The following is a 22004-nucleotide window of genomic DNA, read 5'->3' on the forward strand; positions in this document are numbered from 1 at the left end:
AGGGTTATATTTCCACAGACCAGCAGTATTAATGTCACTTTGTGCTCGGTCAGGGTTATATTTTCGAGCAGCAGATGTGTCACTTTGTGGACTACTTGCCAGTTAGTGAAAATTTAAAAAAAATCTAATTTTTCAATTTACAAATCAAAGAAAAACCATAGAGATTTAAGAAAAAATACCTAGTGCCTACTAAAAGGTCGGTCATCGATGAGTATAAGAAAAAACAGGTATTTTTTCAAATTAGAACACCCTATTGGAACCGGGTTTAAAACATTCAATAAGAGTTTACACTGAGGTCTTTTTCTACGCGGATTGTTTTCATACGTTTTTTCAAACGCGATTGATTTACTATAACGCGGATTAGTTTTACGCGATTTAAAAGATTATTCGCAAGCGGTACCAAATAAGTTTATTATCAGTAAATCTAATCTAATCTTTTAAATGCGGTACAATCAACCGCGTAAAAAACGACCCCAGTGTAACTGATTATTTGTCCAGCTGTTAAGAATGTACCATTGTCAGCAAAACAGTGTTTGGTTTTCAGGAGAGTTTTTCCCTGGATAATTTCCTACAAATATCATGTATTGATATATTTTTAAAAACCAACTTGACATCTCTAGAGAATAAGTATTGAAAATGTGGATTTTCCCATATAAAATCATATGGAAACTTTAAAAATCGGGTGCAAATCGATTTGCCGATCGATCTGAAAAGTTACACAGTTGTTATGGGACCCATAAGGAACACGAAAAGTGCATGGGAGCTAACATTTATTTTTGTCCCACCCTAGTGTGCACGTTTGATTAAATCAACACAAGCGGCATTACTGATGGTTTTTGTCTTTGATAATAAAAAAGCACGTTTTTTTCGCACGCGCCTTTTTTCGTTGTAATTGCATCAATTTTACATTAAATATCATTGTCCAGAACAATACATTTTAACATTGTTTTTGTCACTTTTACCATGAAAAAGAGGTTACATATCACATTTTGAAGTCACTGACTCGGTCACTGATAATAAGCCGTATGAATAAAAGCGTTTGTTTTACTCATCCCGTGCAAATCTTACGGGAGGTGCAGAGTAACCTATTTTATTCATACGGCCTAATGTTTTACATGGTAAATTCAACAACAAGGAACGTTGTTAAAACATGGTAATGACGAGAACCGTTTGCAGGCTTACAATAAAAATACCATGTTTTTTATGTTTAGAATAAAAATTCAGATTTCCAACATATTCTTGGGTTGCTTAGTTTCAGTGTAGCATTCAAGTTATGCTGCATGGGCATATGCACTGTTGCCGCACTACATTTCGCCACAGCGCGCTGTTCAACGGGCGGCTGTTGGTCTGATGCTTTGACAGCTGATTAGCAGTTTGATGTTTACTGTGCTGTTTTCGCAAGTTTTCATTTTTTCGCCTTCCTTTGTCACTTCTCCTTCTCCTGTTTTACTGAACCAAAACACTCAACATATTTTAGCGTACTGTTCGGATTGCTCCGCGGGCAGCAGGCAACGACATATACGTGACATTCGAGAAAAAAAAAACATTTTTCCATAAATCTTCAGCATAAGAATCTTTCGACTACCAACGCGACTGCTGGTCGTCGCTGGTGCTGCGTTAGCCATCATTATTATTTGAAACCGAAGGCAATCGAGAAGTTTTTCCGATTTGCTGTCATAACAAAGAGAAAAGCAATTCGGAAAGGCCACTACCAGCAGTCAAGCAGCACAAGCAGTGGGGGTTTTATTTTCATTTTTCGCACCCCGAAAAGTGGACTAAAAGTGAATTTTCTGATATAGGGTTTGATTTGTTTTTGACGAACGGAATCTCAGTTACGGTTCCGTGAAGCACGCTTAGGGTAGTTTTTGCATTTCGTGGTGATATTTGCGTTTTCGACATTGCATTTATTTGTGTTGTTTTGTGCAGCTAGAAAAAAAAATGGAACGAAGCATTGGGTAAGTGGTTTTTCTTCAATGTATTCAAACCGATGCCCCCATTTCCGCATATGTGTAGCTTTGCTGTTCGTTGGAGTAAGGGGGAAGGTTCCATTTTACTTTAGAGCTGTTTGTTTATAAATGATACATTTGATTTGTTTTGGGTTTACATTTGTTTACGTGCAGACGGCAAGGACCGATGATGTCCCCGGGAATGTCGAGGCGACCCGGTGGAATGCTTCCTCGGGATAGTTATCAAACACATTCGTATCATCAGCAACAGCAGCAGCAGCAGCAAACTAGCCCACATCAACATCACCAACAGCAGCAGCAGCAGCAGCCATCACAACAGCTAGTGCAGCAATCACCAAGTCAATTCCAGCATTCTCAGCACGACGAGCTGATACGATACATCAACGAGGCATGGAATAGCGTGAGTATTCTTATAAATGTCTCGAGGAATCTGTACCAACTTTCGCTTTCGTTCAAACTACACTTTGGTACTTTGTCCGATGTGATTTACCTGCTGTTATCGATGTCAACTTACCTGCTACAAGAGTGGGAAACACAGCAAACATGCCTATTTCGTGTCTGTCGTGACCATGAACAGCTATTTCGATTCAAGCGTTAGATAACAGTTTCGATCTTGTAATTAGTTGCAGCAACAGTCAAGAGGGTTATTAAACAGTATGCATAATTTACCTCTACACTTCACATCATTTGATTTGAAGGCAATTTAGGAAATTATATGTTCACAACTTATTGAAAATTCATCAGACAATCTATTTGTCCTACTGAATAACTTAAAACTAACACAAAGTTAATAAACGATCACAGAATTCTATCTACGAACACGAAGTCTGTTCCACTAACATGAAAGTCGAACAAACCTGAACCCGTATTTAAGTTGGCCTGCATGAAGCGTATTGGGTCGAACTGACCATATTGTACATGACGTTGGATCAGGCTAAGCAGGGACCTGGGCTGTGAAATCGTTCGGGGGCATATATGTCTAGGTGTTCGAGAATTTCCGAGGCATCGATCTTATCTAGAAGCACTTTACCTATGAATAAAGCTTGAGCCTCACAACGTCTTTGTCCCACTAACTCTGCATTTCTAACAGCCAACAGCGTTCAGTGTAGACTGATTATCTGTTGGCTATCTTGAACATGATTCCGAGTTGTCGATAAGCTCCAGAGTTGATTTCGTTGTAGTGCAGTTTAAAAGAGAGTAGTATTAGAACAGAGAGAAGGTTTCTGGTTCACTATTGGCTGAAAACATCCATGGGGGCATCCTTGTCGACAACTGACATCCAACAAGTGCGGGGTCTACCTTGCCTAAACGTACTTTGCGAAATCTAGCACTTTCACCTGACATGCTAGACTACATCCACCGATTTGTTTGCTTGGTACACTTAATGATTCATGCGTCTGCGTCGAACACGTCGTCTTCGAAAATTTCGTACAGACTGTTGCCCATGCAGCCTAATTCTATTAACAAAAACATCTTAACTAATTCAGAAATCGAAATAGTCATAAACAGCGTTGAAAGCACGAGTGAATGCGTTAAATGGACTGTTGATCCTTGGTTTGTTCTGTTTGCTGGGAGCCATAGCACATCATGGTATCGAAGAATACGACATGGGACGTTGATGTTGATGCTTTGGAGTAAAGCTGGACAATCAATACGGCCAGTGAGAATGTCAAAAACACACGTTCTTTGTAACAAAGAACGATTGTCGGACGAAGCTTTCAACCCAATCAACAAGCTGCGTGATAGGTACGGTGGCTATTTCATTGGGTTGGCCCATGTGAGCTGACGAACTGCGAATCGTATGAAATGCTTCTGTACTCGTTCTAACGTCAGACCATGCCGTGTCCAGAACGGTGCCGTACTAATACTACGTACTAACGCACAGTACAGTGATTTAAGAGCATACACATCTGCTGAATGCTGCTTGGCGACGGATGAATCCCTGTACGGAGGACGCCTTGAATGCTAAACGAATCTTAGCTTGCTATCTATTGTAAGACCTCAAGAGTGATCGAATCAATCTTATGATTAAATTCCACCGCAGTTTGGTGACGCATGAAGGAGGTAATTTTGCTATCTTCATGATCACGTTAATCCCAGTCTCGTTACACCACAACAGGAGTTTGTCGATGTTAGCTTGCAGGGATGTACAATCCAGAACGGATAAAATTACACTAAAGCCGCTTTTTACACGGGGGATACGTGCCGCGTAAAAAAAAATCGCGTAAATTCCGGAATCCGCGTAAAAAAAACCGGCGTTAATTCTGCATTCCGAGTGAAGGGAAACTGAAATCCGCGCAAAAAAAAATACCGCGTAAATTCCGGAATCCGCGTAAAAAAACCGCGTAAATTCCGGAATCCACGTAAAAAAAGCCGCCTAAAAACTCGCGTAAAAAGCGACCTTAGTGTACTCAGAAGATTTTAAGGTCGTCTGCGAAAAATAGCGTTCCTGATGTTACCGCGGTCGTTTATACACAGGATAAAGATGAGAGGCCAGAGGATGCTCCCTTGGTGTACACCAGATGTGACAACGAATGTTACAAAGACTTCATAATGTACTTGGACAAAAACTTTTCTTCCAGTAAGGTACGATTTCGGCCATTCAACTATTCAGCATGGAAAGTCGAAATGTAGCATTCATTCGGTTGTTAGAGTGTGTGAAACCATATCAATAGCTTTCGAAAAATCTACATAAATCGAATCTACTTGGCATAATCCATCCAGTTCGTATAATCCATTAGATTGGTCGTAGTTGAACGAGGTGCTAGAAAACCATGCTGAAACTTTCTGAATCTTGGGTGAGCGGCACTGTCCAGGAAACGGTGGCCGACTGTTTCAAAGATTTCGCCTAGACAGCAAAGTAACGATATTCCACTATAGTTTTTAACGATATATGCTTCCTGATTTGTGGATTGGCATCATCTTGGCAGTTTTCCACAAGCGAGGGAACCATTAAAGATTATCGCTAACGGTGTAGCTAGTCCTTTAACGCCAGGCCCTTTTGTAGCATCTAGATTGTTCAGTGCTTAAAAAACGTCCCTGTTATAAAAGCAAAATTCAGGAAAATGCACTTCGCACGATGGTGTAAGCCGAAATGTTTCCGGATTGGAAGCGGGATGGTTCGGAAAAGTCTTTTGAAAACAGTCGGCCAAGAGGTTTAGCAGCTTCCTTGACTGTGCTTGCATAACATCCGCTCGGTGGAATGCGTTTCGACAGTTTCTGGCTCCTAATTGAAGCCCAAAATCATGACGGCTTCAACTTCAGATCTGATTGCAGCCTAGTATCGTACGTTGCATAGGTCGTCGTCAGAAGATTCGAATACACTGATCACCCGATTATATCTCACCCTGATGATTTTTGGCGTGATAAAATAGGGAAAGTGATAAAATCGGGAAATAGAATCCAGCTGAAGTTTCAAGTTATCGACCAATCAGTTTGCTTTCTTCAATAAGTAAACTGTTTGAGAGAGTTATTCTTAACAGAATGATGTGACACATCAACGAAAATTCAATTTTTGCAAATGAACAGTTTGGATTTCGCCATGGGCATTCCACAACTCATCAATTGCTCAGAGTTACTAATATGATACGAGCTAACAAATCTGAAGGTTATTCCACTGGAGCTGCTCTTTTAGATAAGAAAAAGCATTCGACAGTGTTTGGCATGAAGGTTTGATTGCGAAATTGCAAACTTTTAATTTTCCAATTTTCCTCATCAAAATTTTAAAAAATTATCTTACTGATCGAACTCTGCAGGTTGTCTATCAGAATTCAAAATCTGATAGATTTCCTGTCAGAGCAGGTGTACCTCAAGGTTCAGTCTTGGGTCCAGTCCTGTACAACATATTCACTTCAGATCTTCCTGATTTGCCTCCAGGATGCACAAAGTCATTGTTCTGCGATGACACAAGCATTTCCGTAAAAGGAAAAAGTCTTCGTGTCATATGCAGTCGATTGCAGAAAAGTTTAGATATTTTTTCTTCCTACTTGCAAAAGTGGAAAATCTCTCCCAATGCTTCTAAAACTCAAATGATAATTTTTCCGCATAAGCCTAGGGCTTCTTTCCTCAAGCCAAACAATAATCACGTTGTCAAGATGAATGGGGTTATTTTAAGTTGGTCCGACAAGGTTAAGTACTTGGGACTAATTTATGATAAAAAACTTATTTTCAAAGAGCACATTGAGAGTATACAAGCCAAGTGCATCAAATATACGAGATGTTTATATCCTCTCATTAACAGGAATTCTAAACTTTGTTTAAAGAACAAACTTTTGATTTACAAACAAATTTTTAGACCAGCAATGCTTTATGCTGTACCGATCTGGTCAAGTTGCTGTTCAACAAGGAAGAAAACGCTCCAAAGGATTCAGAATAAAATTCTGAAAATGATTTTGAAGCGTCCTCCTTGGTTTGGTACACTCGAATTACATAGACTTACTGGTGTTGAACCATTAGAAGCTATGTCAAATAAAATTATTAACAATTTTCGACAAAAATCGTTGCAATCCTCAATTGCTACGATAAGCTCTCTTTATAGCCAATAAGTTAGCAATTAAGTTAGTTGTAAGTTTACTTCCCCTTTTCTGACAAGTAGGTTTAAATCCCTACGAATGATAAGTCCTAATTGCGAAAGCAAACAAATCCTAACAATTAAAATTACAAATTTCTAACAGTGTTGAGAAGTCACCATTTGTGATTGGACACACATACTCATTATTTACTAATATTTATCATAAATACTTAAGCTACTAACAAATCCCCCCTTAAAAAAAAAAAAAAAAAATCGGGAAATTTTTAAAATTTTATTTTTTTTTTATTAAAGATGTTAAATCAATAACTTAATACGTAAAATCAGCGATTTTAGTTTTTTTTTGGAAAATTTATCTGTACAAACATATGAAAAAAGCTGCAGTTGTTTTTTCATAAATCGATATATCTGAATAATGACAAAAGATAAAGAAAAGTTGTCAAGGGATGAATTTGAGCAAACTGTCTGAGCTTTTATAAAAAATATTCAAAAATTCAATTTGAGATCCTGTACTGAAAAAAAAAATCAAAAACAAAAAGTGACTATAAAAAATCGATCATCACTATTTTTTTAGATAGATAATTCAGTTGCCTAAAACTCTTCTGAACAAACCTAAAAAAATAAAAAAACCTGAAAAAAATGATGTAAAGTTGCAAATAAATTACAATTAAGTTTTTTATTCGTTCATGTTTTTGTTTGAATTGGTAAAATGAATTACTTGCTTTTTTGTAGCGCAGTACTATAAGCAAAATACTAGATGTTCTCACAACATTAAACTTTGCCGAAGACAGCATGCTGATATCTTTCACATATTGCAACCAGAAAAATCTTAAAATGTGAATAACGATTTTTAATGCCTTCTCATAGAAAACTTTATGCTGCTTGCAATATGTAAGAGATAGAACATGATGTCTTCTGTAAAGTTTTCTGTTTTGAGATCACCTAATACTTTGTCTAAGACACCAAGCGTCTATCTTTATCTAATGAAAAAGTAAATATTCTATCTCACTTTTAGGAAGATTGATCACCCAGCTTTCTACACCAAAAGATGCGTTTTCAAATATTTTGAAACTTCTCCGAACATATTATACGGTTATAATAAACATTTGTATCACTATCGCACGATAACAGCAAAATGTAACATTGTGCATCGGTTGAATTTTAAATGTAAACTGCCTCCAGAATGATACACAGAATTATGAAAAATATCTTAAATATTGAAGCGCATTAGAAAATCAGTTCACCCTGACATTTTTTTAATGAAATGTTTTATGATGATACAATCGGGTGAAAAATGTGATAAAATCGGGGGCGGATAAAATCGGGTACAGATATAATCGGGTGATTACTGTATTCACACTCCATGTACCGAAGGAAATACGGACCTGGCCCTGCAGAATCGGTTACGGGCTTTCCGGAGCTTGTTGCGCAGGTGACGTAACCCCCACCAAGGTTTGCGTGCAAAAGAGGATGTGTCTTTTTTGTGACACGGGACGAGTCTTCAGAAGGTATCATAGGGGCAGACACAGTTTCATCTACAGAGGTCAGTCGTTGTGGATTGTTGAAATTTCATTGCTTAACAAGTTAGTGTCACGTCTCATGAAGTCGAATTCCGTGGCGTACTCTGATCCTTTGTTGAGATCCGGTCCAGTAAATTGCGTGTCGGGTTTTTAAATAAAAGGTTTGTGATGCTCTTCTAGTTCTAGGCGTGAAAGTGGTGCGCTCAAATTTTCTCCGTAATCGGGAAAGTTGACGTACGCTTGGTCGAGTAGTTAACCACTTGCATTCCTTAGGCTACTCCAAACAAGATCAGCAGCGAACATTGATTCAGTCAGTGAAATTTCTCGCTCTGATGATGCGTTCGTGGGTAGATAACCATTTATAGTCGCCTTTAACGACCCTACAAGCATTAATGATATAGTATCCTGCCTACACTGTCATCCCGACCCTGTATTCGGAGGTTCGGAAGGAGTCTTCCAGCCTGCTATCCCAGGCAAGTATCCGTGCATTTCCAACTTTCCCCGTCCTGATATTTTTCACCCATGCGATCGCATCCTATGGGCTGCAATCTAGTTGAATTAAACCCGAAACCCCGAAGGCTGTGATAAACGCTGCTGCTATGGCAATGGACCAACAATATATCCCCACTGAGTTCTTCCGAATCTACTAACGAAACGTCCGTGGATTAAAGTCCAAAATTTCTGAAGTTTTCCTAAGTCCATTAGAGCTCTCGTATGAAGCGTACATTTTTATTGAAACATGGCTCGATAATTGCATTGCCTCTGGTCAATTATTTAGCAACGATTACAATTTCGTGTCGATCGTGGTCCACATAATAGTTCTCGGCAACGTGGTGGAGGAGTTCTCATAGCCGTATCAAGTGACATCAATGCTGCCTCTATCAATCTATCCAGCGGACATACAATCGAAAATTTATGGCTGAAAAACAACTATTAAGGAGAAGGTTATTTTCCTCGGTGTGGCCTATATCCCACCGAACTATAGCAAAGACTGTGACTATATTCGACTGCATCTGGCTGCCGTTGATGAAATCACGAGCCGATCTGATCATGGTGATATAATCCTCTTTGACGACTTTACCCATCCTCGCGACGAATGGAACACAGCTCCAGGTGGTTTCTTATTCATTGATCCACTTTTATCGCATTTTACACCAGCTTGTCGCACATTACTAGATGGTTTGTCGTTTTGCCGTTTACGTCAACGTAATGCAGTTCGCAACTCCAGGAACCGAATTCTTGATTTACACTTCCGATTCCGTCACTACTATCAGTACAGCTGTAAAAGCTCTCGAACCAGTTGTTAGACTAGATTCCGATCATCCGGCTCTCTTGTTAATCTTCGAGTGTCCCCCTGCTGCTGCTCAAGACGACGACGTCGTCACGCCCGAGTTGGATTTCCGTAAAACTGATTTCGATGCCCTGAATAGATTACTTACCCAAACGGATTGGTCCGATATATACACAAGCGTGAATGTTGATTATGCTGTTAGTGCTTTTACTGCCATATTGCATAGCTCTTTTTCTGACGTAGTTCCTCCGTTTAAACCTACCAGTAAAACACCTTGGTCTAATGCGCGATTAAGGAGTTTGAAACGAAACCGTTCGAAAATGCTAAAGATATATTGTCTACAAAAAAAAAACAATTCTCAAAAAACCAATTTGATGAGGCAAGTCGAGCATATCGCTGCTACAATCGGCTGCTACATAGGCGACATCTGAATCAGGCAGAAAACAACTTACGCATGAACCCGAAACAATTCTGGTCGTATGTGAACTCGAAGCGGACAGCTGCACCAAGTGGAGCCTAATGAACTACCTTGTAATTAGTATAGCGAAATGCTGTGTTATCTCATATCGGCGTTTGAAAAATCCTATTCTGTTCAGTTATTCCATCGACGAAATCGTTCTGAATCATGTCGTCCAAATTAGGGATCTAGGTGTTCTGTTAGATCACCAGCTGGCCTGCATTTTGAAGGCTATTATACTCATCTATTGTAGAGAAGGCCAACCGCCAGTTGAGCTTTATTTCGAAAGTTGCAGCTGATTTCACCGATCCATTGTGCCTACGCGCTTTGTACTGTTCTCTAGTCAGATCTATTCTTGAATTCGTTTCGAGTGTATGGTCGCCATATGAAGAGATGTGGATCTCCAGGATTGAATCTGTTCAGTAAAAGTTTGTCCGATGTGCGTTACGTAATCTTCCCTGGACGTCGTGCCTTCCTATAGAGACCGTTGTGTATTTGATTCGAATCGAAACATTAACCGACCATCGAAATGCTAACCAAGCAGTTTTTGGAGCCAAAATTTTGCAATTCGAGATTAACAGTCCCGCATTACTTGTTCAACTTCAAATATACGCATCTCAACGCATTCTAAGGTCTAGACAATGGTTACGACAACACTGTATGTATATGGCGATGATTAGTTTGAGCCACCCTTTTGGCATCACGACATGTTTCAAGGGATAACATCTCAACAAATGTAAAAACGATATAGCATGTCATCGCTTCTTTTCATACATCTTTATCTTACTGCTGACAGTGGGCACAAATTAATTTGAGCCCAGGACATGAGTTCATTGTCATTCACTGTTACTCGGTATAGGGATGCCAAAGGCTCGGTTTGAGCAGACGATTCCAAGACGTGTACCACTTGTTCGATTTTAATGTTTCAACGAAAACCTTCCGTCAGCGCATTCGCAGCAGCTTGTGATAGTTATTGAATTTTACATTAGATCATTAATACCATGTGTAGTCATATGATTTTTATACAATAAACAATACTATATCGTCGTCAAAGTGCCAACAAAGCTCGGGGAGGTTATAGTGACCTAAAGGTTGGACGATATAATCGTTTGTCGTGTTATCGCATTCATTCTGGATAGCATCAGTGTGTGCAATATAGTTGTCCGGACTAGACAAAGATCTAAGATATATTCCTATAACATACAAAGAACGGTGTGCTAATTCAATGCGAACGATAGACTGCTCAAGTTGTTGATCGCAATTGTTCACCGAAACTGCATTACATTGATGGACTGCTTTGACGGCGATAAATACACCACCGCCTCTCAAAAGTTCGCTCGTGAAGCCACTTCGATCGCAACGAAAGATGTGGCAGTCTGATGACAGTTCGCTATTAACGATGTCCGGTCGGAGCCAAGTTTCAGTCAGTACAAAAACGTCGTAATCGCAGCCTAATAGTGCCAATCGTAACTCGTTCGTTTTGGTACGCAATCCTCTGACGTTTTGGTAATATGCTGATATATCGATGAGTGACGCGACTGTTTCGGGTGGGTAGGGCTCTTCTACACGTCTTTCACAGGTGCATCCCAGGTAGGGGGGCGATATATCGATGAGTGACGCGACTGTTTCGGGTGGGTAGGGCTCTTCTACACGTCTTTCACAGGTGCATCCCAGGTAGCGGTGGATGTTGATTGGTTTGCTGACCGGTGTTTGAAGCCTCAGAAGATCGTTGCTCACTGGAATAACGCATGACGCTAGAGTGTTTTGCTTGGTTCACAAATTCTCTGAATATTAGCCCATCCAGCCAAGTTGACGCCGTCATCGCACGTTGTTGCCACGATGGGTCTAGACCAATTTCGTATTACGAAAGACATATTCGAAACATTTTCGTATGGATATTATACAAATCAGTTCCAGCGGTAAGGATGTATGTAAACAGTGAGCTACAATCTTCTACGCTAAAACTTGGAAGGCTTCGGAACGGGTACAATTAATTCAATACACAGATCACTGAGGTCAACTGTGCTTGTGCCACGATCCGTTACCAAAGGTGACGAATCGTATTGCTCTACACGGAAGCGTTTTGCACCAGGCTTAGGCCATGCACGAAGGGAGGGGTTGGGTTGTGTAGACGAACGCGCGCGTCGTCGCTCTCTCGCAATCGATAGAATTATAGACGCGGTGCTGCATACGGTGAAATCGCGGAAAGGAATGCGACAAACACACTAACAAAAATCTCCTCCATACCCGTGGTGCTTGTGGAGTGTGCAGAAGTATATCCGGTTCTCTAGTAGCAACAAGTATCGAACTAATTTTTTTTTCCTTTCTTCCTTTGATCTACGTTCTGGACTGGCAGGCGTCGGTACTGATCAGCATGCAGGGATCATTGGAGATGCACATTGAAAAGCTAAATCTCAAGCAATAATTGATAAACTCGATGTGCAATTCCGGTCGATCATGGTCAGTAACGAAGTGGCAACCGGTGGTGATAAATCAAGCTCAAGCTCAGGCTTAGGCCATGCACGAAGGGAATTTGTGATTGGTACGTTCTGCCCCCAGCCGTTGCTACTTGATTCGACGAGACTATCGACTTTTTGCTCAAACTATCGACTGCATCGGCTAGCAGCTAAGTCGTTCTAAGCTACTTCGCAAATCGATCCTGATCGACCATTTCCTATTTCGTTGAAATTTTTCACAGTTTTTCCTTTTTGATAATAAGGTCATTTTAGGATACCCGCTGTTCATGTTGACTCACGACAGCTGTTTCAAAATGGCCTACCAAAAAAGTTACTGATAGATAAAATTATGTATATCAGAAAACCGGCTTGTTTAATTGAAATGGTGTCTTCAGCAAAATTGTAGGTTTTAAAATTGCGGCTCTAGAAAAAATATATACACGAAGAAAAAATTGTTTTCTGTGCCAAATTTTCCAAATTGTCACAAAATATATACAGCAAGGTCGTTTTTACGCGGTTTTCTTTACGCGGGTTGCTTTCCTCAATTACTCGAAAACGGTACAAGATATCGACCTCATTTCAATCACGTTTTCCGTTATAGGCCACGAGTGATCATATATTAGTTTTCAAAAAAATTCACAATTTTGGTCTCTAGATTGGCCACTATCATATTCAAACGAGGTTTAAACGTTTTAGGACGGTTTTCTTTGTTATATTTGCAACTCAAAAAAGTCGTTTTTTACGTGGGCCCATACAAATTTGGAACGCGTAAAAAACGACCTTAGTGTACCTCAAAAAGTACCTTTACATTGCATTCTCTATTTACGCGATTTATGCCTCCGCGCAAAAAAAGAATTGCGCGCAATTTAGAATAAATCGTGTAAAAAAGACCACGTCGTTTTGATAGAATTATACATCTCGTGTAAAAAAAAACGTTTATAATACAATCACGTAAAAAACAATCGCGTAAAAAAAGAATTTAGTGTATTAAAAATCTTTTTTTTCTACATATTGCAGATGACAATACGTAATACTATTTGTCAAAATTTGGTGATAGTAAAATGAAAAACAGAGAAAAAATAATGAATTTTTGAATATTTTGACATTTTCACTCTGACCTTTTTTTAAGTGTTATTTTCTAGCTACACATTACAATGTTGAAAATTTATCAAGCAAGTCGTTTTTCTGATACCTACAGAAATGTTCATCCATCAGTCACGATTTTGGATAGGCCCATTTAAAACAGTAGTCGCGAACCTACGTGAACAGCAGATATCATAAAATGACCTCACTATCAAAAAGGAACAACTGTGAAAAGTTTCAGCGAAGTCGGAAATGGCATGCTGAAAAACATTGTTTTACCTATTTTCCATGGAATGCCTCAGCTGCAGCTGGCCCGACCAATCAGCTGATGTCACCATAGAGGCAGGTGTGGTGAGGGGATTAAAGTACACTAAGGTCGCTTTTTACGCGGTTTTTTTTCGCGGGTTTTTTACGCGGATTCCGGAATTTACGCGTTTTTTTACGCGGATTCCGAAATTTACGCGGTTTTTTACGCGGATTCCGGAATTTACGCGTTTTTTTTTACGCGGCACGTATCCCCCGCGTAAAAAGCGACTTTAGTGTATCTTCCATTTGATACTGCGACCGTTCAGCTTAGACCGTCAATCAGAACAAATGAACGAAACTTTTCCTTGAGCGAATATGTCTCGGTTGGCATGGTGATTGAATCCGCAGCATTGCTGACTGCTGCGGAAGACGGCTTCCCAAAAACCACATCTTATCGGTTTGATATCGCTGGCATTCTTTGAACTGCTTCTTTGCCATCGTTATCGGTTGGATCGGACGAACAATGAACAAGTGGCGATGATTCTAACTTTGTTTGTTTGAAATTTGATCGAGAAAATATTTTTTATTAAAAACGCACGATATGACAACCTTAACACTAATTTTAAAACGACAAAAGAATTTCAAAATATGCAGCGATATAAAAATTGCGACCGAACACGATGAGATTTCATCCATTTTTTCATCCATATCTACGGATATCAGCGAATTTTCGAAAATATTTGCAGAAATCTACAGATTTTTTCAGTTTACTAACCCGGTGAAAAATATTTAATAAAACTAAAGAAAATTTCCCTGTGGTTCGATCCCATTTAAAAAATATGGTTGTTAGAGACAATAAAATTATGTATGTACTTCCGTCAAAACAGGTGCACTCCAAAAGCTCAAACCGAAAAAAATTAAAGATTGTAGCTATTCAACCATTGCTGTAAATTTTGGTGTCCCTAGCCACGAACTTTTTTTTCAGAGACTTGAATGAGTTTTCTCGTAAACATAACGTTGAACGACGAACCCGGCGAGCAATTACTATGCGAAATCTCACGTAAGTTGACGCGTTTTGGTAATGGCTAAAAGCAAAGCAAAGCCTTGGTGATGGGTGATGGGGAGCTGCGTAGCCGCAAGGTTACAGAGTCCGCTTTGTCAAGCGGATGGTCGTGGGTTCGTATCTCAGTAGAATCAGGCCATTCGATGTTAAAAAGGACTTTAAGTATGAGTTTATTCTCAGGCTCCCCACCACTTACCCTTCCTTTACGCTGAATTATATAATACCTTTGCGTGACTTCCTCTTAACAAAAAAATAAGTCCCTCTTATCAATAAAACTGGCCAGAAGGACGCATGACGAAACTTCTCCAGGGAAATATAATTGGCGATATTTGGCAGGAGGGAGGAGGTTCGGTATAGAAGAACAGTAAGCGTGTAAAACGGGGGGAAGTACATTACACACAAGCACTGATCAAAAATAATAATAAGCATGCCACTTCTCAATAGCGGTATTGCTAAAAATAGAAGTGCGGGATACAGCAGACACCGGGGCATATCTCACAATAGATCAACGATTCTGGTCGCAGTGAGGAAGTCCATACAGGAAAAAAGAGCCTTGGTGCTACATTCCGATTCGGAACTCGACCTTCTGTTTGTTTATACACAGACTTCGCAGCCCACCGTTCAGTGTGTACAGGACAATTGCGGGGCTAGCGCTACGATCCTACTGACACTAACAGTTTCTCCCGAGCCGAGACTCGAACTCACGACGACTGGCTTGTTAGGCCAGCGTCGTACCTCGAGACCGTCTGGGAGTAATGGCTAGGGGCACCAAAATTCATAGGAATGGTTAGGAAATAGCTATGATCTTTCCTTTTCTGGAGCTTTTGGAGTGTACTTTTTTCATTTTGTCGTCCAGGGCTATGTACACAAATTTTTACTTTTGATCGAAAATTTACCAAAAGAATGAATCCGTAGAAATCCGTAGAGCCTACGGATTTACACGAAATAGTTCTGACATCTCATCACAGGATAGGAGTTGTTTTTAGGCTTCGAACTCGTAGTCATGCTTTCCGCCTGTTAAATGGTGGATTTCGCGCCAACTCGGCTGAGGTTTTTTCGAAAATTTATCTAGACCAATATCTAAAAAGATGTTTGAACTATTTGACTGTTGATTGTTTTCTAGCATTATTATATTTTGTATTTTTTTGTATTTTCTTTTCCTTTTATCCACAGATTATGCAAGACAAAAGTCAAACCCCGCCAGTATTCTACAAGGGTGTACCTGAGCCACGGTTGGCCAGTTTCACCCCGTTCGATCTGGAAGCATGGTGGGGCCGACGGTTGGTACACAAGATCAACATCTCCACCCACGGTCATCAGTGAACTGGGAACGCACTAGTGCATGTCAATAAACCGGAAGCAAAAAAGTCGAACTACGTCTGTCTCAACCCGCAGCAGGGGGTGAATTAAACATAATATAGATATATCAGACCGAACAGATACACGGAAATGAGAGCGTTCGTCGCCGCATTCAAGCAACATATTCAAACCCACACAAAGTTTCATTTTTATTCGCCAAAAACAGCTTTCCTTATTGTGGTATTATTCTTGCGGGATAAGGGGATTTAACTTGGCTATATTATGTTAACAATCGGAAATCAGTTATCTCTAAATCGAGAAATAGCTGGTAGAAGAAATAGCAAAAATCTTTGTTTGCGAGATATGCCCCATACCAGGATATGTCATTTTATTGCAAATTATATGGAAAACAAACAAAGTAATTGTGAATACTGCAAAACAATAAAAAAGATTGTTTTTTATTTGTTTGTTTTTTTTTTTTTTATTTTCAACTCCCGCGCATCTTTGTAACATAAAACTACGGATGAATTGAAAATATAATAAATAGCATGGGTCAAACAGTCTAACAGCTCAGCTGTTTTTGACAATGGAATTGAAAGAAGGAATGGTTTTTGTCTGTAGTTTATCGCCGAAATCGCTATGCACAGTAATAAAACAGACAACTAAAAATTGTATTCATTTTGAGGAGGTGTCGAACATGAAGTCTAAGGAAAGATTGAACTTTAACAGACAACTTTTGAGAACTTTAACAGACAACTTTCTGTTCAAATATAAGAAGACATAGTCCTATGACATAAAACAAATCGAGAGTCACTTTACTCGACTGATCTATTTTGGTATAATCACAGGCAGTTTTTCCAAACAAACACTAAATTCGAAATACCCTATGGTTTGATCAACTATGTAATACGCAAACAATAACTGTCCTAAACCTAAGGTACCTTTGTGTTTGCTTTTGCTACTATACCTCTCTCTCTTGGTATCGCAACATGGTAGAATTGTTCAGAAATCAGAGCGTACCGCGGTTTTCAGTTTTCTTCGAGATACATGTTATATTAATGTTTGTATGAAAACTCGGCAGTGATCGGGAAAATTAGCTCGATTTTTCCGGTTTCTATTAGCTACATGCTTTTTGCATGTGTTTCTATGCAAACTTGTAGCTAAACCTGTTGCGGCATAAGATTTAAATTGATATAAGCACAATATTCAAAGACATTGCCCAATTTTTTATACCAGCATGTTACTATTGAAAAAGGATAACTACCAAGCTTGGCTGAACAGGAAACATTGCAATCTCTTTTAACGAGATGAATTGATCCTTTTGCAGCTAGGGAGTAGAAGGAAGTTTTGTATTGAAGTACAGGAACAGCTACAAATCAGTCACTATCGGATAGAATAATACACATATAATAGTTATAGTTATATAGTTAGTTATCAAATTTGGTGGCTTTTTATATCGTGGTTTAGACTGAATAAAGGTTTTAACTCAGGTCGATGGACCAACTCGTGAAGAGCCAGTTCTTTTGAGAGCGATCAACAGACTTTGTTCTTTTAAAGAACAAACTCTTCTGATCAGCTCACGAGTGGATTGCCTGCATTCAGACGACCAGTGAGCCAGTTTTTTCGCTCTTTTCGTTCCACTTTCCATCCGTGTGCGTACTCGGCGTTAGCCAGCCCCTGTGCCTGTGGGTGAGCTGTGGCAAGTTAATTTTTGCGTGCTCTCGCGGCTGGTGGATGGGTTATGCTTAGTGAAGCAGGCTACGGCAGGTAACTCACTCACTTTGAAGAACCAGCTCTTCAGATCAGTTCGTGAGCGGATTGGCGACCTCTTGTCTCCGTGTCCCATCTTCCATTCAGCATTCGGCACAAAAAAGGGCAATGTAGATAACGCAACTCTGAAATCCCAGTAAAAAAAGTATTCAGTTGGATATGAAACCGAACCGTAATGGTCCCGAATTAGCCTTTTGTGCTAAAAAAGATCAGTTTTTTCGTTAGAGTGTCGTTTAAAAGAGAATCGCCTCTCGATTGAAATTTTTTCCCTAAATACTTACTTTTAAGGCGACAGACCGATTATCGATCCAGTGCCGAATCCAGAATCGTCGCCATGTCCCTCGGTCTTGGGCTGCTATCCTCCAATCGCCCCTAACACCTATTTCGCGTGCATCCTCATCGACAGAACACATCCAACGAGTGCGGGGTCTACCCCGGAGTCGACGACCTCTATCGGGATTCCTGCTGAATATAGCCTTCGCTTGCCTCTCATCCGGCATTCTCGCTACATGCCCAGCCCACTGAAGCCTGCCGTGTTTTATCCGCTTGATTATATCCGCCGATTTGTATGCCTGGTACACTTCATGGCTCATGCGTCTGCGCCAAACACCATTTTCTAGTTTGCCGCCAAGGATTGAACGCAAAATCCTACGCTCAAAAACACCAAGAGCTCGCCGATCAGCCTCTTTCAGCGTCCATGATTCATGACCGTAGAGAGCCACCGGAAGTATCAGTGTTTAATAAAGTGCAAGTTTAGTACGGATTTGCAGACTGCGGGACCTTAGCTGGTTACGTAGTCCGTAAAAGGCCCTGTTTGCGGCTGCTATCCGCCTCTTTATCTCACGGCTAACCTCGTTGTCACATGTCACTAATGTTCCCAGGTAAATAAATTCGTCGACTACTTCAAATGTTTCCCCATCTAGCACCACCGCAGCACCAACCTCCGACGGACTACCACGCACTCTGCCAGTCACCATGTATTTCGTTTTGGCAGCGTTTATGACAAGCCCTCATCTCGCAGCTTCCCTCCTGAGAGGTCCGAAGGCCTCTTCCACAGCTCTACGGTTGATAGCAATGATGTCGATATCGTCCGCAAAACCGAGAAGCATGTGCGACTTCGTAATGATGGTGCCGCTTCTCTGCACACCAGTCCGTATAGCACCTTCCAATGCGATGTTGAACAATAAGTTCGACAGCCCGTCACCCTGCTTCAAACCATCTTACGTCACGAACGAGTCCGATATCTCACCGGCTATCCTGACGCTTGATGTAGAACCTTCAAGGGTGGCACGTATCAGCTTAATCAGCTTTGTTGGGAAGCCATGTTCAATCATAATCTGCCATAACTCATTTCTCTTGACTGAATCGTACGCTGCCCTAAAGTCTATGAACAGATGGTGCGTCTGCAAGTTGTATTCTCGAAATTTATCGAGGATCTGTCGCAAGGTAAACATTTGGTCCGTCGTGGAGCGTCCCCCTCGAAAACCGCATTGGTACTCGCCAACAAAGGTCTCCTGCAACGGCCTCAGTCTGTGGAACAGGATGCGGGAGTGAATTTTGTACACGGTATTGAGAAGAGTTATGCCCCGAAAATTGCTACAGTCCAGGCGATGGCCTTTTTTGTAGATCGGGCATATGAAACCCTCCAACCAGTCCGAGGGCAATTCTTCATCAGACCACACTCTCAGCATGATCTGATGGATGGCATGATACAGCTGTTCGCTCCCGACTTTGAAGAGTTCGGCGGGAATGCCGTCCTTCCCGGCTGCCTTGCAGTTTCTCAGCTCTTTCACTGCTTTCTTCACCTCGTCCATGGATGGTGGATCCACAGCTTGACCATCATTCTCAATAGCCATCCTGCTCCTTTCGACTCCACTGTTTCCCTCACCGTTCAACAGCACACTGAAGTGTTCCTTCCAACGCCTGGCCACCTCTGTTTTATCGGTTATCAGGTTCCCCTCCCTATCGTTGCACATGACAGGGGCTGACACGTTTCGATTCCTGATTCCGTTGACCTTCTAGTAGAAGCTTCTCGCATCGTGCCTGGAGAAGCAACCTTCCGCCTCCGCAAGAATACGCTCCCAATGCTGTCGTTTCTTCCGGCGATGGAGTTTATTTTTCAGCGGCTCTTGCATCTCGATATCTACCCATGCTCTGACGAGTCACAGCCGTGGCCAACATGTGACCCCTGGCGCGGTTCTTCTCCTCCGTCACTCGCTGGCACTCAGCGTCAAACCATTCATTGGGCGCAGCTGCCGCAGTTGTACCCAACACTTCTCGCGCTGTAGTGCTGATCGAACTGTGGATGTGCCTCCACTGTTCATTCAGGTTCCCTTCAACTCTTTCCTCAATCCGTTCATCAACTTTCTGCGAGTACTCTGCAGCCACTCCTTCAGTTGATAGCCGCTGGATGTTCAACTGCATCCTCCTCGTTGCCTTGGATTTCAGCACGTTGGACAGCCGGGCGCGGATTTTGGCTACTACGAGATAGTGATCCTAGTCAACGTTCGGTCCTCTGAACGACCTCACGTCTGTAACGTCTGAAAAGTGCCGTCCATCAATCAGAACGTGGTCAATTTGAGAGCAAAGCTCTCCATTCGGGTGCATCCAGGTGTGCTTACGGATGTTCCGGCGTGCAAAATAAGTGCTACAGATAGCCATCCCCCTAGCTGCAGCGAAATTAACAAGCCTCAGGCCATTGTCGTTCGTAGTAGAGTGGAAGCTTTCCCTACCAGTTACGGGGCGGAAGAAGTCTTCCTGCCCGACCTGTGCATTTGCATCTCCGATGACAATCTTTATATCGTGTCCTGGGCACTCATTGTATGTCTTTTCCAGGAGCTCATAGAACTCCTCCTTTTCGTCATCGGGTTTCTCGTTGGTCGGTGCGTACACATTTGTTAGGCTGTAGTTAAAGAATTTGCCCTTAATTCTCAACACGGTCACTGATCGGCCTCCATCTAATAACACGCTTCATCTGTTTTCCAATTAGCACGAAACCGACTCCTCTTTCTGCTTTTACGCCGCCGCTATAGTAGATGTGGTACTGAAATGAAGTGTCCGCAATAGGATCTACTGCTCGGAATTCGCGTTCTCCCGATTTCGGCCACCGCACCTCTTGGATAGCTGCAACCTCCATATTCACTTTCCGCAGCTCTCTAGCCAGGATACTTGCGCGTGCCGGTTCGAGTAGAGTCCTTACATTCCAAGTACCGAGTTTCCAATAATCGTTGTCCTTTTTCGTTCGCCTAGGTCCATGTCGATTATTCCGTTCCGTATTTAAGATTCAGACGACCGCAGTGAACCAGTTCTTTCGCTCTTTTCGTTCCACTTTCCATCCGTGTGCGTACTCGGCGTTAGCCAGCCCCTGTGCCTGTGGGTGAGCTGTGGCAAGTTAATTTTTGCGTGCTCTCGCGGCTGCTGGATGGGTTATGTTTAGTGAAGCAGACTACGGCAGGTAACTCACTCACTTTGAAGAACCAGCTCTTTAGATCAGTTTGTGAGCGGATTGGCGGATCATCATTCGGCACAAAAAAGAGCAACGTAGATTAACGCAACTCCTAAATCCCAGTGAAAAAAGTATTCAGTTGGATATGAAACCGAACCGTAGTGGTCCCGAATTAACCTTTTGTGCTAAAAAAAATAGTTTTTTCGCTAGAGTGTCGTTTAAAAGTGAATCGCCTCTCGGTTAAAAATTTTTCCTCGAATATTCTCTGACATTCCTTGATTTTCCAGGTTTTCGACACCCTGCACGCAAAAGTTGGATGGTGCGAAACCAGTACAAAATTGTGCGTTTTTAGCGCAATTGTTGATGTAATTCGGAACCAGTACAATGATTGCGTGTTGGGATAACGCAATTAATGCTCTAGCGTTTCTCCAATGTATTTGGCAGCTCCAAACTACTACACCTGAACAGTTTCAACTGGTTTCAAGCAGTATTGCAAAGCGAGCGAGAAGCAAAACCATTCTCCTCCTTTCTGCTTGAGGACGAGACATATGCTACGCTTTTCAAGTCTTTTGCACACACGCTTTCAAGATACTTTTTCTTCTTCATGCATTCCTCTGAATAGCAACAAGCACGCACCGACAGTATGAGTGAGACTAACAACACTGGTATCAAGTATGTACAGCACGGGTGTCTCGCTCATTTCGTGAAGCAACGAGATATCGCCTTGCGCGTCGCAATCCGAACCGAAGGGAGAAGCGAAAAAGCAACCTGCAAATTGTATGTGACGTGTCTAGTCATGTCGCACATACATGTAAATTCTACGAGCGAGAGAGAAATTTCTCTCGTCGCTTGAGAAAAAAGCGCGTGCACAGATTGACA

At 41.3% G+C, this 22004-nt stretch overlaps 1 protein-coding gene across 1 annotated transcript; it reads left to right on the forward strand.

Annotated features, from left to right (window-relative positions):
• The first annotated feature begins 1398 nt into the window (after positions 1-1398).
• Positions 1399-16476, forward strand: LOC129729631 (GATA zinc finger domain-containing protein 10). Its single transcript, XM_055688349.1, has 3 exons — positions 1399-1955; positions 2121-2367; positions 15785-16476. The coding sequence occupies exons 1-3, from the start codon at positions 1939-1941 to the stop codon at positions 15932-15934; spliced, it is 414 nt and encodes a 137-aa protein (XP_055544324.1). The 5' UTR covers positions 1399-1938; the 3' UTR covers positions 15935-16476.
• Positions 16477-22004: the final 5528 nt, after the last annotated feature.

Source organism: Wyeomyia smithii, chromosome 3 (genome assembly GCF_029784165.1).
Source record: "Wyeomyia smithii strain HCP4-BCI-WySm-NY-G18 chromosome 3, ASM2978416v1, whole genome shotgun sequence".
NCBI classification, from domain to species: domain Eukaryota; kingdom Metazoa; phylum Arthropoda; class Insecta; order Diptera; family Culicidae; genus Wyeomyia; species Wyeomyia smithii.